Source organism: Canis lupus, chromosome 33, assembly GCF_011100685.1.
Source record: "Canis lupus familiaris isolate Mischka breed German Shepherd chromosome 33, alternate assembly UU_Cfam_GSD_1.0, whole genome shotgun sequence".
NCBI lineage: Eukaryota > Metazoa > Chordata > Mammalia > Carnivora > Canidae > Canis > Canis lupus.
The window spans coordinates 17,358,605-17,377,372 of NC_049254.1; the positions used below are offsets into that span (position 1 = coordinate 17,358,605).

The 18,768-nt window shown below is 46.9% G+C and overlaps 1 protein-coding gene and 1 long non-coding RNA gene across 2 annotated transcripts in view; one reads left to right on the forward strand and one right to left on the reverse strand.

Annotated features, from left to right (window-relative positions):
• C33H3orf52 (chromosome 33 C3orf52 homolog) overlaps nucleotides 1–18,768 on the forward strand; it is a 35,182-nt gene that overhangs the window by 8,513 nt on the left and 7,901 nt on the right. Inside the window, exons 3-4 of the mRNA XM_038582799.1 lie at nucleotides 10,928–11,055; nucleotides 16,808–16,878. Of these exons, the coding sequence (XP_038438727.1) occupies nucleotides 10,928–11,055; nucleotides 16,808–16,878 (199 nt within the window). The remainder of the gene's footprint in view (nucleotides 1–10,927; nucleotides 11,056–16,807; nucleotides 16,879–18,768) is intronic.
• Nucleotides 12,842–14,849, reverse strand: LOC111093737. The gene is made up of 2 exons (XR_005383315.1): nucleotides 14,764–14,849; nucleotides 12,842–12,997 (listed from the first exon to the last, which is right to left on the reverse strand). It is a non-coding gene; the product is annotated as an uncharacterized LOC111093737 (long non-coding RNA).

An 18,768-nucleotide genomic window follows, 5' to 3' on the forward strand; every position in this document is an offset into this window, starting at 1 on the left:
GGGGTGCCCGGGGTGAAGTGTTCGGTGCAGAGGTATATCTTGTCGCTGACACTGCTGAGGACCACCGTCAACCCTGGTCTGTTTTATTATTGCTAAGTTTCTACAAGCCGTACACCGTTAATTGCCTGCATCTGGGGTGGGTGTCCCACCGCTCTGCCCTTGACGTGCCATTGAAGTGATGGCAAATTCAGGACCATGGCTCAGCTCAAGGCACTGAGCTGGGGCTGCACCCACACTGTGCAGGAGAGGCTTATGGTAGACAGTGAAATCTTTTTAAAGCGTCCAATTTGGGGAGCAAAGCCCAGGGAATCCTGTTGAGTCTGGAGGCTTGGTTTTGTCTTCAGTTCATGAGGGAAAAGATAATGATGGCTTCTCCTTGTCTCCCTAAAGAAGTATAAATTCCCTGATGTAAATGGAAAGGAGAAAAAAAAAAAAAAAAAAAGCCTTCGCCTCTCTCTCAAAGTCATCTTTCTGGGTAATTTGGAGGATCAGTTAATTAAGCATCCTCTGGGGTTCTTCTGCCTTTTTCACCGATTTGCCCCAGCCAGGGAGGGGAGAGGAGCACCCCTAGTAATGAAACCCCTACTGGAGTGGACAGAATATTTTAAATATTATAAAAGCCAAACTGTGACAGGTAGGTGGATACTTGGAGATATAATTTAAAGGTGATCAGAGTTAACACTCCAAGGACCCTTATGTGATATTCCCCAGCATTATGGCTTTCTGTCTGACTTCTGAACTCTCTTCCCATACAGGTTTTTCCTAGAGTGGGAACGCTACGGTACTGAGATAGAGCCAGGGACTTCACAAGGGCCATGGGTTGGATTGTTTTGCCTTTGAGCTGGGTGTAAGAGCCACGGTTTATGCTGTCACAGTGTGTTGGCAGGCAGACAGGTTGCACAGGGCAGTGCTCCCTGGTGTAGGGTGACTCATGGGAAAACCCCTGGTAGACAGCATTAGCAAACAAGCCAGGTCCTTGGGGTAGGAACTTGGCAGAACTCTAGGCCCTGTTCCTTGAAGTTTCCTTGTGTTTTCACCTGTTGTCTCCAACCTCATATGGTATCTCCATGTCTCACTAAGCATCTTCAGGCTCTCCTCAACTTGGGCCTCTTCCAATGTGTTGGTTAGCATGGTCTGTCCTTCAAAACTTTCTTCCATCGGAATCCTGCTCCTTCTTTTGAGGAATTTTTTTCTCTTGCACTTTTTTCACTGGCAAACTTCTAGAAACAGAGGTCTGCATTTGGATCTTGCCTCCTGCTCACTCCTAACCCATTGGTTCCAAGTTGTATTTCCCGAGGTTAGCAGTAATCGCTTGAGCGTGAAGCCCAGTGGCCTTTCCCGCATCCCTGCCCTACTTGCAGCCTTCAGCTCTGTTGAGTGTGTTGTACTCTTGTGGGTCTAGAGAACTTCTGGACCTTACGTCTCCTGCTGTTTCTGCCCTTGGCGTCCACATGTGGTGCATGAGGCTTGTCTTCACACGCTGCATCCTTTGCCTTAAGGATCTCATTTACTGCCAAGCAGCAGCCCCCCCCCCCCCACCCTTGCATGTGACTCGTAGAGCTGCATCCACACACTTTTCTTGAGATTTAGTCATACTCTTTGTTGAAAATCTCTACCTGGCAATAACCACCTCAGTCATTGCATGAAACTATTTGTTTGTATCCCCTTCTTCCCCAGTTAGCTCACTCTTTATAGTTTCATAGTCAAGCTCTAGCTCTGGCACCCTTCCATTTGTGCAACTTTGGGCAAATTCTTTCAGACACCCTTCCCCCCCCCACCCACCTTGGCCTCAGGTTCCACATTTGTAAAATATAAAAAATCGCTGAATCTGAGTCTGTAAGTGGACCTTGACTCTCCTGCTTACTAGCTCAATTGACCTGAACAAATTATACATTTTCTCGAAGCTTCAGCATCTTCATTTAAAAATGAAAACATCAAAATGTATCTCAGAGGGTTGATTTTTAAAATTTATTTAAAAGAGTGTGTGTGTGTGTTGGGGGGGGGGGGCAGGTGGAGAGGGAGAAGCAGAGCCATGTGGGGCTCGTTCCCAGGACACTGAGATCATGACCTGAGCCAAAGGCAGATGCTTAACTGACTGAGCCACCCAGGCACCTGATGGGGTTGATTTGAGCAATTCTCAAGTGCATAGCTGAGTGTACGTAACGCTTGGTACAGCAGCTATTTTTCTTGTTGTCTGGGCCTGATATCTTGAACTGTTTCTGATCCCTTCTTGTCTCCTATATCTAGGTAGTGGCCAAACCTCACCCAGTCTTATCCAATCATTCCTTGGTAGTGTCTTGATAGCAACTTTCATCAGTACCTGCCTACTTCCTGCAGGGCACCCTGCCGGATACTTTTATGTGTTGGTCTCCACCTTTCCCATCTCCATGGACATGTTGATATTTGTGCTGAGAAAACAGCCTCAGAGACTTAAGTGACTGGCTCAGATTCCATGGCTAAGAACTATTAGCCAACACTGAGGTTCAAACGAAGTCTGGCTACCGGGGAAAGCCAGCTGTTTCTGCCATCGCAGGCTTTCCCCTTCCCTCCTCCTTCCTTCTGGGTGCCACTGCCCTTCGGTCAAAATCAGTCTCTCCCAATCCTATGTCTAGTGGCCTCTCTGCCTCATCTCTCCCAGTTAGTTCCCTTTCTTCCCACCCATCACCAGATTTTCCTCCACTTCTTTCCTGGGAGACGGTTGACAACCTCCATCATCTCCTGAACACATCTGGCATTTCAGGGTACTCTTTGCAAGGAATTCCAAACACGGCGGGGGAGGGGGATGGCTTTTGTTATGTTAACAACAATAGGAGGATCAAGGCAAATAAAGCAATGACAGTAACAAACAACAAAAAGTAGGATACAAATTACCTTTTCATTAAGACTTAAAAGACTTTTAAAAAATTATTTATTTGACAGAGAGACTTACATCCATATGGAAGATGTGCTCATTGCTATTTCATGATTTATAATATGAATTTAAAACTGGTTTTAATTCATATGAAAAATTTGGGAATTTGGGATTGTTGTATGGGTGGTAGCTATCCATGGTCCTTTGTTTTATTTCATTTTTTTGTTTGTTTAATAAGCTCTGAAAGAAGTCTGGAGACCAGTGTTTTACTTTAAATAATCTGCTCACCGGATCTTGAAGATTACTTAAGCTTTAGCTTAAACACTAATTTGTATTTTATTGTGTCTCTACACCTGCTTATTTGAAAGTTCCTTCTTCTCAGTTGTTTCACAAAATAATCATTGTACTTCGTCTGATATACCTAGTCCATTATTATAATGGTAAATAATGAATAGCCCATTCGAAAGCATCTTAAAAACTTTATGGAACCATGTATCTATGTGACGTCATTACTTTAACTTATTTTGGAAATACCTTCATTATATTTGTGTTGTATGTGTTTACAAAGCAAACTTGAATCAGATTCTTTTTAATAAACCCAATATTGGATGAGAAACCCCTGAGTCTCTCCAGAAGAGGTTCTGGGAAATTTCTTCAGGAACTACAGTTGCCCTTCACCTCCTGTCCCTTCTCTTAGTCTCTTCCTCTCCTCTCAAGGTATTAAAGTCCATGAAGAAATAGGAAAATCTTTTTTTTTTTTTAAGATTTTATTTATTTATTCATAGAGACACAGAAAAAGAGAGGGAGAGAGAGAGGCAGAGACACAGGCAGAGGGAGAAGCAGGCTCCACGCAGGGACCCTGACGTGGGACTCGTCCCGGGTCTCCAGGATCACGCCCTGGGCTGAAGGTGCCACTAAACCGCTGAGCCACCTGGGCTGCCCAGAAATAGGAAAATCTGATGACATATGCCAACCTCCAGCGTGTGAGTTTCTCAGGAAGGTGCCGTGTTTGCTTAGTTACTTAGGGCAGAGTTGAGGTGACATGATGGTGATCCTTTGAGGCCACAGGCTGGTTTCGAGGTAGGCAGAAGTTGATAAGGGGTGCTACACCTCCTCCGAAATGCTGAGGATAAGAGTTTTGATGTGACCCTTCATACTCCCTCTTCCCATCAACTCCCACTCCTGGGTGTTGAAACTGAAGTTGAGCCATGCAACCTTTTCCCATCGCAATTAGGTGGTGCTATCCTGAACATTGGCTAATTTGTCTGTTGGCATCTGGGGCCTATAACCAAGGACGATGCAACAGATCCAGCTGGTTTATTTTTTTATTTTATTTTTTTAAAGATTTTATTTATTTATTCACGAGAGATACACAGAGAGAGAGGCAGAGACACAGGCAGAGGGAGAAGCAGGCTCCATGCAGGGAGCCCGACGTGGGACTCGATCCAGGGTCCCCAGGATCACGCCCTGGTCCGAAGGCAGATACTTAACTGCTGAGCCATCCAGGCATCCCGGTCCAGGATTAATATTCTATTAATATCCGGTTTAATATTCAGGATTCTAGAGCACAAGACCCAAGAGCTGTCCTCCATTCTCAGAAATCATCGGACCTCTTCACCGCACCACAGCAATCTGCAGAGGAAGGGAGTCCATTTCCTTCCATAGTTTCTCAAGGGATGTGAGAGTTCATAGGACAATATTCAGGGAAGAACTCTGTAACACTTGTGGTAGCAAACTTCATTTTCCATTTGGTTATAAGATTGTATTTGCAAATGCTAATGCCGTAAAGAGGTTTGCAGACTTGCACATTTTTTAAATTGGAGAAATACTTTTACTTTAAGCGGCACCTCAGCCCTCAGGGGGTTTGTGCCTTTGGGGGGAGTCATGGTAGGTGGTATAGGAGTGGGGTTGGGGGGATGCAATAGGTAAAAGGGGTGGGGACAGGGCTCCCCTCCTTGACAGTCCCAGCCTCACCCAGAGTGGCTCCGTAGGTTCTTCTGGGGTGACAGTAAGCAATGATTGGGGATCCCTGGGTGGCTCAGCGGTTTGGCGCCTCGCCTTTAGCCCAGGGCGTGATCCTGGAGTCCTGGGATCGAGTCCCGGGTCAGGCTCCTGGCACGGAGCCTGCTTCTCCCTCTGCCTCTCTCTCTCTCTCTCTCTCTCATGAATAAATAAATAAAAATAAAAAAAATCTTAAAAAAAAAAGCAATGATTGGCCATTGCCTATTTGGCAAGCCTCAGTGATAGGAATCAAATTTATAGAGCTTCTGAGCTCTGTGTGGAAAACACTGCTGGCTGGAAAAGCTCAGTGTTGGGAGAGTTAAGGACTGCACGTATGGCTGGCTTCATTGAGAAGTGAGGTTTCGGGACACCCAGGTGGCTCAGCGGTTGAGCATCTACCTTCAGCCCAGAGCATGACCCTGGAGTCCTGGGATCGAGTCCCACACTGGGCTCCCTGCCTGGAGCCTGCTTCTCCCTCTGCCTGTGTCTCTGCCTCTCTCTCTGTGTATCTCATGAATAAATAAATAAAATCTTTTTTTTACATTTTTAAAATTTAAATTAAATTTGCCAGCATGTAGTATAACACGCAGTGCTCATCCCATCAAGTGCCCTCCTCAGTGCCCATCACCCAGTTACCTCATCACAATAAATAAAATCCTAACAAAAAAAGGAAGTGAGGTTCCTCAGGAGCTCTTGCCCTTTTGCCCTTTTGCCTCCTCCTTCCTCTCCCCCAGCTCCTCACTCTCCCGTCACAGGGCTCTGTAGTAGCTGCGGCTCAGAGGCTGAGGTGTTAATAACCGTGGAGCTGGAGTGGACACAGAAGTGGACCATGAACAGGTCCCAGTTAGAAGGGGGAACGAGTTGAGGAGGGGACAGTGGGGTGCCCGGGGTGAAGTGTTCGGTGCAGAGGTATATCTTGTCGCTGACACTGCTGAGGACCACCGTCAACCCTGGTCTGTTTTATTATTGCTAAGTTTCTACAAGCCGTACACCATTAATTGCCTGCATCTGGGGTGGGTGTCCCACCGCTCTGCCCTTGACGTGCCATTGAAGTGATGGCAAATTCAGGACCATGGCTCAGCTCAAGGCACTGAGCTGGGGCTGCACCCACACTGTGCAGGAGAGGCTTATGGTAGACAGTGAAATCTTTTTAAAGCGTCCAATTTGGGGAGCAAAGCCCAGGGAATCCTGTTGAGTCTGGAGGCTTGGTTTTGTCTTCAGTTCATGAGGGAAAAGATAATGATGGCTTCTCCTTGTCTCCCTAAAGAAGTATAAATTCCCTGATGTAAATGGAAAGGAGAAAAAAAAAAAAAAAAAGCCTTCGCCTCTCTCTCAAAGTCATCTTTCTGGGTAATTTGGAGGATCAGTTAATTAAGCATCCTCTGGGGTTCTTCTGCCTTTTTCACCGATTTGCCCCAGCCAGGGAGGGGAGAGGAGCACCCCTAGTAATGAAACCCCTACTGGAGTGGACAAAGTATTTTAAATATTATAAAAGCCAAACTGTGACAGGTAGGTGGATACTTGGAGATATAATTTAAAGGTGATCAGAGTTAACACTCCAAGGACCCTTATGTGATATTCCCCAGCATTATGGCTTTCTGTCTGACTTCTGAACTCTCTTCCCATACAGGTTTTTCCTAGAGTGGGAACGCTACGGTACTGAGATAGAGCCAGGGACTTCACAAGGGCCATGGGTTGGATTGTTTTGCCTTTGAGCTGGGTGTAAGAGCCACGGTTTATGCTGTCACAGTGTGTTGGCAGGCAGACAGGTTGCACAGGGCAGTGCTCCCTGGTGTAGGGTGACTCATGGGAAAACCCCTGGTAGACAGCATTAGCAAACAAGCCAGGTCCTTGGGGTAGGAACTTGGCAGAACTCTAGGCCCTGTTCCTTGAAGTTTCCTTGTGTTTTCACCTGTTGTCTCCAACCTCATATGGTATCTCCATGTCTCACTAAGCATCTTCAGGCTCTCCTCAACTTGGGCCTCTTCCAATGTGTTGGTTAGCATGGTCTGTCCTTCAAAACTTTCTTCCATCGGAATCCTGCTCCTTCTTTTGAGGAATTTTTTTCTCTTGCACTTTTTTCACTGGCAAACTTCTAGAAACAGAGGTCTGCATTTGGATCTTGCCTCCTGCTCACTCCTAACCCATTGGTTCCAAGTTGTATTTCCCGAGGTTAGCAGTAATCGCTTGAGCGTGAAGCCCAGTGGCCTTTCCCGCATCCCTGCCCTACTTGCAGCCTTCAGCTCTGTTGAGTGTGTTGTACTCTTGTGGGTCTAGAGAACTTCTGGACCTTACGTCTCCTGCTGTTTCTGCCCTTGGCGTCCACATGTGGTGCATGAGGCTTGTCTTCACACGCTGCATCCTTTGCCTTAAGGATCTCATTTACTGCCAAGCAGCAGCCCCCCCCCCCCCCCCCTTGCATGTGACTCGTAGAGCTGCATCCACACACTTTTCTTGAGATTTAGTCATACTCTTTGTTGAAAATCTCTACCTGGCAATAACCACCTCAGTCATTGCATGAAACTATTTGTTTGTATCCCCTTCTTCCCCAGTTAGCTCACTCTTTATAGTTTCATAGTCAAGCTCTAGCTCTGGCACCCTTCCATTTGTGCAACTTTGGGCAAATTCTTTCAGACACCCTTCCCCCCCCCACCCACCTTGGCCTCAGGTTCCACATTTGTAAAATATAAAAAATCGCTGAATCTGAGTCTGTAAGTGGACCTTGACTCTCCTGCTTACTAGCTCAATTGACCTGAACAAATTATACATTTTCTCGAAGCTTCAGCATCTTCATTTAAAAATGAAAACATCAAAATGTATCTCAGAGGGTTGATTTTTAAAATTTATTTAAAAGAGTGTGTGTGTGTGTTGGGTGGGGGGCAGGTGGAGAGGGAGAAGCAGAGCCATGTAGGGCTCGTTCCCAGGACACTGAGATCATGACCTGAGCCAAAGGCAGATGCTTAACTGACTGAGCCACCCAGGCACCTGATGGGGTTGATTTGAGCAATTCTCAAGTGCATAGCTGAGTGTACGTAACGCTTGGTACAGCAGCTATTTTTCTTGTTGTCTGGGCCTGATATCTTGAACTGTTTCTGATCCCTTCTTGTCTCCTATATCTAGGTAGTGGCCAAACCTCACCCAGTCTTATCCAATCATTCCTTGGTAGTGTCTTGATAGCAACTTTCATCAGTACCTGCCTACTTCCTGCAGGGCATCCTGCCGGATACTTTTATGTGTTGGTCTCCACCTTTCCCATCTCCATGGACATGTTGATATTTGTGCTGAGAAAACAGCCTCAGAGACTTAAGTGACTGGCTCAGATTCCATGGCTAAGAACTATTAGCCAACACTGAGGTTCAAACGAAGTCTGGCTACCGGGGAAAGCCAGCTGTTTCTGCCATCGCAGGCTTTCCCCTTCCCTCCTCCTTCCTTCTGGGTGCCACTGCCCTTCGGTCAAAATCAGTCTCTCCCAATCCTATGTCTAGTGGCCTCTCTGCCTCATCTCTCCCAGTTAGTTCCCTTTCTTCCCACCCATCACCAGATTTTCCTCCACTTCTTTCCTGGGAGACGGTTGACAACCTCCATCATCTCCTGAACACATCTGGCATTTCAGGGTACTCTTTGCAAGGAATTCCAAACACGGCGGGGGAGGGGGATGGCTTTTGTTATGTTAACAACAATAGGAGGATCAAGGCAAATAAAGCAATGACAGTAACAAACAACAAAAAGTAGGATACAAATTACCTTTTCATTAAGACTTAAAAGACTTTTAAAAAATTATTTATTTGACAGAGAGAGAGAGAGAGAGTGAGAGAATGAGTGAGAGAGCATGTGCAGGGGGAGGGGCAGAGCCAGAGGGAGAAGCAGATGCTCCATTGAGCAGGGAGCCTGACTCAGGGCTTGATCCCAGGGCCCTGAGATCATGACCTGAGCCCAAGGCAGGTGCTTAACCATCTGAGCCACCCAGGTGCCCCAACACTTAATATATATAATATAAAATGTGGGGGAAACTCATTGATTCAAGGGTTCTCAGTATTTTTTTCTTGTTTTGCTGCAATTTCCTGTACTTGGCAAGTTTTCAGCTATGAGGACATAACTTTATTGTCAGACCAAATAATGTAATGACCTGCAACAAATAAGGGTGTGGGAATAATTCCTTATGTTTGGGGTCCTCAAAATCACTCCTAGATCCAGTGATTTGCTGAGAGAATTCATGAGGCTCAGCATATAGTCATAGAGATGATTATAGACGAGAGCAAAGGCAAAAAAGGAAATGTAGATAAAGAAATTCTTCATAACCTGAAGCCCATTGACAAATACTTGAGTGGGGACTGGGACATTCCTCTGGGAACTCCCAACTGTCTTCAGGTTAACGCCTTGCTGGAGGGGAAAAACAAACCACCCCAGCTTGACAATAGCTAGGCCTCCAGGATTCCATAAGTCCTTCTTTAACAAATGAAAATCCTTCTGGAAACTTCCTTTTTCTCCACCCCTCCCAACTTAAAGGTAATAATCAATGGCTCCTCAAGACCTGAGTGCAGCTCTTTCTGCCTGTGGGTCCCGTCCCCCTGCTTTAATAAAACCACCTTTTTGGCCCCCAGAACATATCACGAATTCTTTCTTGGCCATTCGCTCCCAGACCCCATGTCAAATCACATCAGTCGAGACTCATCGTAGCAGAATGGAGAGGAAACCAGGCACGAAGGCGAGGACACGCAACAACACAAGAGAAGTGCTGTCCACCGGGGCGCCCGTCTGGGGCTCCGTGCGAGGGTTTTGCTGGGGTTGGATCCAGCAGCAGCAGGTGGCCTCTGCCTGGAACATACTAAAATTCCAGCTGCCCTGAGGGAAGGGTGTTGAGCGTAAGCCGGGTTGTTCGTACCAGCGTTCTGAGGCGCAGTGAGGCCCTCCTGGGAGGGGAAGGAGGGAACCCTCCCCAGACCCAGGGTCCCAGAGGCCAGCCAGGGCCCCGCCTTGTGCAGGCCTCTCTGCACTGGTCACTCAGGCCCTGTGAACTCTTGCCTGCACATTCCCTTGCTCCTTGGGCCTCACATTTCCTGAACTTTCTCAGGGAATAAGAATCCGGATTCTTACTTCTTTTCACCTGCCTTCCCACCGCTTTTTCAAAGTCCAGCAAAAGTGGCTGCTTAGGTTATGTCTGAAGCATGAGGTCTGCGAGTCAGGTCTAAGGCAGCGTGAGCTCTGGTTGCGCCACCCACGCCTTTCTCAGGGCCCCAGAGGCTGGGATCCTGCAGCCCAGCCAGTGGTTGGGGAGCCCGGGAGCAGAGTGAGCACCTCGAGTGCCAGCCTCCAGCTCCTGGCTCCTGACCTGCTGTGTTTTTCCTTTGGCTTTAACTGCTTAACAGTCCATTAGCTCACCACGATTAGAGCCCCAGCAGCCGCACAGAACTCACTGTGCCAGGAATGCCAGGCTTTCGGGCCCTGGGGCTCTGAGTGCACTTTGGTTTCCCTTCTACAAACAGAGTGTGTCAGAAGAGAGGGGGGGGGGTCAACATTTCTCTCCCATGGGACAGACTACAGAGGGGTGGCTTCATCCCCATCCCTTGTCTGCTGGGAGATTCCAAGACATGGTTCACGTGCTCACGTCTAGTTCCCGCTCTGTTCCGGTCCATGACATCGTCCCCTCCTCATCCTGGTCTCTAACGGCCCAGTACTAAGGTGATTCACTGATGTTCCTTGCTCCCAATCCCTGTCCCCTCCTGCCTCCCCCATCGTTCAGCCCGTATAGACCCTCTCCAAGCACCTGCCTTGACACCCGTGTACAGAACTAAAGCGACAGGTTCAATTTAGCCAAGAAATTCATGTTCTTCCCACATCCTCCCACTGGCTTTGCCCCCAGTTTGTATTCACTGGAATCTGGGACCTCTTATGCGTTAAAACAAACAAAATTTTTATCACAACGGAGGCAAGCCCCTGTCTTTATTTGGGGTCACCGAGGAGACAAAGCGTTTCTGCTTGTACTTGCTGACTCTGTCAGGCTTTCTCCTTGATCAGTGCTCATTGGCCGATGTGTGTAAGCATGTGTTTCCTTTCCTTTTAATCCCCTCCTTTTAGTAACTTACATCGATGAAGATGCAAACGAAATACTTGAATTATCATCAAATAAAACCTTCTTGGTCATGCTAAAGATTCCAGAGGAGTGTGTTACTGAAGAGGAATTGCCTCACTTGCTCACCAAAAAGGTAATTATATCTTCAGCATTGTTGACAGAGTTCTTAACATTAGAATGCGGGTTCTTCCAGAAGAGTGGGCCTGGCACTGTCAAGTAAGTAGCTGCAGGCTTGGCTTCTTTGTCTGGATTTTGGCAGAAAAAGATGCTTAGAAGTGGTTTTTCTATAGTGCAAAGGGCTGAGAGAAGAGCCCTACCCTCCACCGAAAGGGGCCCTGGAGTGAAGCAGGAGAGTTAGGTTCTTGTCTCACGGAGTCCAAGAATGAATCTTGAGGACAAAGGAGAGTGAGTAAAGAGACAGAAGTTTATTAAGCAAGGATACAGAAAAAAGCTGTCAGGAGTGAGAGGGGTCCCGACAGGGTCGCCACCGTGGGCCCCCGCTGACAGTCTTTTATGTAGAACTGACCAGCTTGTGGCCTTATGATTCTTGTGATGTCTTGGTTTGAGTAAGGACCGGTGATAACATCCATAACAGCTTACTTCTTTGGGGGGGCCTGGTTATTCTTTGTTGGTCACAGATAACTGTCGTAAAAAAGTCCCCTTCCCCACCCACACCTAGGACAGCGTGGCCTGGTTTGTTCCCTTATCTCTGGTTTCCTCACATGTCAGCATTTTGGGGATTCCTGTGAGCCTGACCCTGTAGCCCCCTACCCTACCCACACCTGTCCCTTACTCAGGAGGACCGTGTTCTGTTTCCTTACTCTGGTCTCACGTTTGATTCAACCTGTAGTGTCCCTGAAGATCTGTGATGTGCCAGAAAATATGCCAAGTGCCAGGGCCCCCAGTCCAAGTGGAGGCAACAGTTAAATGGATAGTTCTAAAACAGTGTGAAGTGTTTTCTCATGGAGACATGCACAGAATATTTGACAAGCACCAAGGAGGGTCATCTAAACTACCTGGGGTTGGGATGGAAAGGACTTGGAGGACTTGGAGGACTTCTTGCAGGAAGTGCTACTCAGGATGAGTCTTGAAAGATGAGGCAGGAGTGTTCTTGATCAAAGAGCAGAGATCGTTAGGGGGTCTGCACCGCAGTGTCCTGCTGCCTCGGCCTACAGAGTGGTGGGGACCCGCAGGAGTGAGGCATGAAGGTGTTCCTACTCTTTGGTAAGGCACTGAAGCATTTTCATCTGCTTGTTGACATGGTCAGCTTTTCATTTTAGTCCTGCTGTGTGGTGGTAGAGAAATCCTGGAGGCTGAGAGCTTAGTTAGAAGGTACTGCAGTAAGTCGTCCTGGTGATCAATGTGGGGGCCTCGACCCAGGGAAGTGGCAGGAGGGATATGGAGGATTCAAGAGACATTTACGAGGTCTTTTTACTCAATGGGACTTTATGGCTGGTGGGATGTGGGAGTCAGGGAGAACATGACTCAAGGCTCCTGGTTGGGTGACCTAGTGGGTGGATGGTGGCTTTGTTCTGTGGAGCAGGAAATGTAGGAGAAGGTCCTTTGTGCAATACAAGGACATGCATCCTCACCGTGAGCATTGGTTGGGTTCACAGCCAGACCCAGAAAAGTATTTAATAAGACAATCTAAGCAAGTCTAGCCTGCCATCCATTGCACTCTTCTCTGCAGTTGATAGATAGGTGGAATGGTGTGAGTCACCTTCATTTAGTTTCCATCTGATTCCTACAAAAGCTTGGGCAGGAGGGGATTCCATCTCGGTCACCCCAGAGTTAGTTTCTGGGTACCCAAGTGCATGTTATTTGATTGCTCCTTGATCACAAGAGCTTGTGCTCTGGGATGATGACCTGGGCTTCTCTTCCTCCTTCTTTTGCTTGTTTAAATTTTATCTGCAAGGCTCTTTTCATCCTTTTCTTCCACTTGCTTCAAGGGCAGGTTGCCTCTTGCCTTTTTCTTCTTGAATTTTTTTTTTTTTTTTCAGCCAGGGGTTTTACATTTGCTGTGCAGAAGTGCGATGATTCAGCATCCAAATGTGTCACGTGTTACAGACCAAATTCTGTATGTCAAAGGGAAATAGATGTTACTCATTCAGCTAAGAGCCTATTGCTTGCACAGAGCCAACATGAACAGATTCTGTAGGTATTTTTAGCTCATTGCTGTGTAGTGGCAAAGGATCAGGGGCTGGCATGATCCTGGGGACAAGTTCACAGGCCTGTTTGAGCTATTCCTTCTCTGATAAATGGAAATCCTGTACTTTTCCTGTATACCCACAGGTGCATATAAGATGCATATAAAGAACTACATACATTAAAAAAAAAAAAAAAAAAGAATGGCCTGGTTTACAGATAAGAGCTAAGGCACCAAGAGGTGAAAAAGCTGCTGCCCCCTGGTGTCTCAACCAAATATGCTCAGGAACAAAAGAGAGAGCTTAAGAGATACTAGTCTTACTGTCAGGTCAAGAACCCCATTCTTTCATTTGCTCAGGCCAACTTCTAGAGGTTTCCGGATATGGAAGGTGAATGGGAGTGGATAGTGGAACACCAAGTCCTCGCTTTTGCTTTATTGTCTTGCTTCCCCCCCTTTTTTCTTTTTTTTTAAGATTTCATTTATTTGTTCATGAGAGACACAGAGAGAGAGGCAGAGACATAGGCAGAGGGAGAAGTAGGCTCCCTGCGGGTAGCCCGATGTGGGACTCGATCCTGTACCCCGGGATCACACCCTGAGCTAAAGGCAGATGTTCAACCGCTGAGCCACCCAGGCATCCCTTGTCTTGCTTTTCTAAACAGTTTTTCGAGCCTCTCCCTTATTCCACCCCCAGAGTTCTCTTCCTTTTGGGGCCCTTGCTCTGCTTAAGCCCTCCTGTTAGCTGTGTTACCCTGGCCTGTGCGCTAGATGCAGGAATTAACAGTGGCACCTCTGGTAACACGGGGAAGATACCTCCCAGGTCCCGAATTCGTGACTACCCAACTGTGGTTCAGCTCACTGGGCGCCTAGCTCAGGGAGCACCGTGTTAGTGTGGGACTCCAGAGCAAGGGGTGAGGGGCCCCCCATTTCACTTCTGCAGGCCCAAAGTAGTGTGGTTAACAGCTCCCAGGTGTGTGAACATGTCCTAATGACAGCAGGGCACCATGTCGCCAAAAAGAACCAGAGTGGACACTAGAAGTGATCTGGGACACCATTCCAGCTCTTAATGTAAAATTTTAGCTTAGCAACTTTTTCCGAGAGCCTACTATGCGCAAAACAATACTAGGCCCTAAAGATTAAAAAGGAAGGAGAGGAGAGAGGGAACAGAGAAGGCTAGAAGGACAGCATCCTTGCCAGAACACATTTGTTTGTTTGTGTGTGTGTGTGTGTGTGTGTGTGTGTGTGTAAGGAAGTGCTTGGAAAAATAAAACCCCATCTATAGGCTGCTCCTCCTCCTCCTCCCTGTTGCTCTGAGCAGCCCTGTGAGAGCCACTTTCTTACTTCCTGCATTGGCCTGTTGGCAGCATTCTTTTCTCTGGGGCTCAAAAACTGTAAGGTGACTCAGTCATTTTTCCCAAACTTCTTATCACTTGTTGCTTCTTTCCTCCTTGATACTCTGGAACCTTTCCTCTTGCTTCATCCCCACTGGGCAGTGTGGTAAAATGTGAAGAAGGTGGGTTTTAGTGTCTGTAACACCTAGCACTGAATTCCTTATGAGTAGAGTGACCTTGAGCAGGTTTCATAACCTTTCCGAATGCTGTTTCCTTTATTAGTAAAAAGGGAAGGGGGAGTAATGCCTCTTGTGTCATGTTCTCATGAAGATCGCAACAGAAATGACAAGACTGGAGGCATACAAACCGTAGGTGCTCTGATCCCCCCTGCTCCGCCTCGAAGGGATTGAATTGTCAGCAGGTGATTCAAGTGGGAGTGTATGGAAGTGTAGGCTCCTTGAGATTCCGTTTGGAATTGAGTGGAAGACAAAAGGAGCAGAGCTCTCCTCGGGGCACTGCTACTTGCCACCGGATGAGGTATTAGGGCACTGAGCCATAATGGGTGCAGCTGGGCCAGTCACCTTGGCACTAGGAGGCCATTGGATGCCACTGAGCCTTCCAGATACATGTCAAAGACTAAGACTTCATGCTAGGCAGAAGTCTGCGTGGCTGGGCTCTCAGAGGCCTGGAGGTGGGCTCTCCGCAGCCCCAGAGCTGGGTCCATAGTAGAGAGTATGGCCAGATCCCAGGGCGGTCCTCCCGATTTCTGCTGGATCCCATCTGCAAAAGACCAAGGCATGTAACCTTCAAATGCCAATTTTACAAAAGTACAACGTAAGTACATTCAGCTGCCTGTCTTCAAGTCCTATTGGCTGGCATTCCCGTCTCTGAAACATGATGAAAAGGCTAATCAAAGACAAGGAGAAGATAGATATTGGTAATGTAGAAGCAACTAATGTCCAGAATATAACACCAAAACTTCAGATACAGAAGATACAGATACGGCCAAGAAGCAGACAACCCAGGAGAAAGAAGGAAGCCAAGAGGCAAGTCGAAGGTGAACCATCCCAAAGGAGTTCATAAACACACATGAAAAGATGCTCAACCCCACTAGTAACAGTGCAAATTGAAGCAATGTAAAGTGGTTTTATACCCCTTGTGTTGGCAATAATTTTTTTAAAAATCTCGCAACACTAGGTGCCAGCAAGGGTGTGGGGAATGGAGCACGTAGACCTGCTCAGATGGAGAGCAACTTGGCAAGAATAAGGTGGGTTGGAGACGCACCCACTCTTGGATGCACCAGTTCCATTTCTCTGCACATGCTCAAGGGAAGCTTTCACAAGTACGGAAAAGAGGCGCAGAAATGTTCAAGGATGATTACTTGGGCAGAGTTAGTGATAAGAGAAAATCTCAAATGATGCACGTCACCGGCATAGGGGAATGGGAAAGTTGGTGTATGGAATCATTTAATGGGATCTCTGCAGGAGTTAGGAGTTACCTTGAACAACCTCCATCTCGGGTAAATAGCAAATGTAATTTTGAGTGAAAAAAGGCAAGTCACGGAAGACTGTGTAGAATGTGGCACCTTTTATTTGAATAAAAGCAAACTCATTATGAATCGTTATGATCACACAAAGAAGTATTACATTTATAAAAACAGGCGTGAAAAGGAACACACGCCCACTTCAGGACAATCAATGGTTAAAACCTTCAGTTGGGGGTGGGAGGGAGGAAAAACAGTGTAGGAGTAGCTTTAGCTTTGTTTTGTTTCTTAGAGTGAAGGGCTGAACTAAATATTGTAAAATGTGAAGGTGAGAAACGTGGGTTGTGGGCTCACAGGTGTCATTTCTGGCGTGTGATTACAGTATTTCATGCATCCAGTAAGAACTCTGCAGTTATCCACCAGCCTCATCCAGTCCCTTTATCCAGGGGAAAGTGCTATATGGGGCTCCCTTGGCTGTTTCTCTGTACAACGAAGCTCTACAGAAAGCAGAGAATAAGCCCTTGTCCCATGACATGTCCCATGACATGTCCTGAGTGGCCTGTTCTGCTACCTGCCCAGCCACTTTAGTGTTATCTCCTCTCCAGGGTCCTCGGGGTCCGTGTGGGCTCAGGCTGCTGACCATTCTCACCATGAAGGCCATAGGTGTCATCGCAACGTGCGAGAGATGTTGGAAATCCCAGCCTGGTCACTTGCTCCTTATAAATGAGGTTCTTTTAAATGAGTGTTAACTTGAGTTTTGATGGGGGTGGGCGCACACCCTCCTGTTTCTTGATCCAGAGCCTGCAGATAAGTGGATCCTAGTGCTAGCGTGGAATCTGTGTCCCAGTAGTTTTGCTTTGTCAGGTGATCTGCAGTGTGATCCAGCTGTGATGCGTGTGGTTGTCTTACTTGTTCCTGTTTGTTTCAGCTCACAGATGTGTACACTTCATCCCCATCTCTCAGTCGTTACTTCACTTCAGTGGAAATGATGGACTTCAGGTAAGAATGTGGAGAGTTCCATGTTGGCCGTCTCCTCTAGAAAGCGACACCGATCACCATTTATCTAGAAAGACTTCCCGAGTCTCAAAGCACAGAGGGAACCAATGAGAAAATCACAGACTGTTGGCTTTGGAAGGGGCTTTGGACACCCACCAGCTCAACTTCCTGATTGTACAAAGGAGCGCAGTCAAGCCCCTATTAGTTGTATGTCTTAATAAGGTCACACGGAAAAGAGAGGAAAAGCCAGTCCTGGGTAAACCATTCCTGTTTAACAGCAGATGCTCAAATAAGCTACAGGTAGGACTAGAAATAGATCTCAAAGGGCACCCGGGTGGCTCTGTCAGTTAGGCATCCGACTCTTCGTCTCAGCTCTTGATCATCTTGATCTCAGAGTCGTGAATTCAAGCCCCACATTGGGCTCCACGCTGGATGGAGCCTACTTAAAAAGAAAAAAAAAAAAACAGATCTCCAGTAGTAATGTGATATAAATGATATAATCCGTACACTAGCTTTTGCTTTTGAGGAACATAAGGATTCCCTGCCCCTTGTATCATTAAAAATATAAAGACATGTCATAAGGGAAAAGCCTACCTTCTCCCTTCCACCCCAGCCTGCTACCCCCGGATACTGCATGTTCCAGACAATTCCATACACACAGTACATTTCACTCCCTTCCGCTGAATGGACTGCCATCAACGGGCTTGGTGTGGTTTCTTCTATACTTACATTTGCCGTATATGCTTTATGTACTAAGCATGTAGAGCTTTTACGCACACATATAGTTTTTCTTTTTACGTCTCTTAATCTTAAATATTTGTGTCTCTGTCTACAGGACTTAGATAAAAGGTATATGTGTGGGGGAGTCATTTGATTGTCTTTTTGTATTGTTAGGACAAGATTTATGTGGCAAAGCTTTATTATCCGCTATTCCTAAGGTACCTCTGGAATGTGACCATGGAAGATAGCTCTGTATTGAAATCCCCCCTCTCAAAGTCCACATTTCCCAGAACATAATCACGGTGCAGATAGGAGGGGAAACATGGAAAGCAGGTAGTGGCACAATAAGATGGGACCAATAGGGACCCGAAGTCTGAAAGCGCCTACAGTGACGGATTGCCCTGGAACCAACACTGTTCCTCTTCCCTTATGGAACCCCCGTGGTGTGTGTTACCTTGGGGTGACATCCCTGACATGGCTCCTTTCTTTCTTTCTTTCTTCCTTTCTTTCTTCCTTTCTTTCTTTCTTTCTTTCTTTCTTTCTTTCTTTCTTTCTTTCTTTCTTTTTCTTTCTTTTTTTTTATTCATACAGACAGAGAGAGAGAGAGAGAGGCAGAGACATAGGCAGAGGGAGAAGCAGGCACCATGCAGACAGCCTGACGAGGGACTCGATCCAGGGTCTCCAGGGTCACGCCCTGGGCTGCAGGTGGCCCTAAACCGCTGTGCCGCCACCGGGGCTGCCCCGACATAGCTCATTTCAATCGCAAATTGTGGGTATTAAAATGCCAGTAGGAAAGCCCAACACATCTTCCTCCAAGTAATTGCCCCAACTTGCAATTTAAAGATTGAGCCCAGAAAGGAAAGACACTCAACCTGCTTCTTTCCAAGAATCCAGCCCCATATCATGGCTCTAGAGGAGGTGGGATTGCATGATGGGTTGGGGTGGACATGGGGGAAAAAGACATCCTCAAGTTGAGTCAAACGTGGCTAGACCTCTGAAGACCTAATGTTAGGGAATTTGCTTTTCAAAGTGATGTGAAAGAAAAACCCAAGGGTTTTAGGATTTGGGATAGAGGAGCTCTGTACAGGAAGCATTTTTTTTTTCGTGCCAAGAAGTGCAGGCAGTGTTTTAACAATATTGAATCGAGAAACAAAAGCCATTGACCCCCCAAAA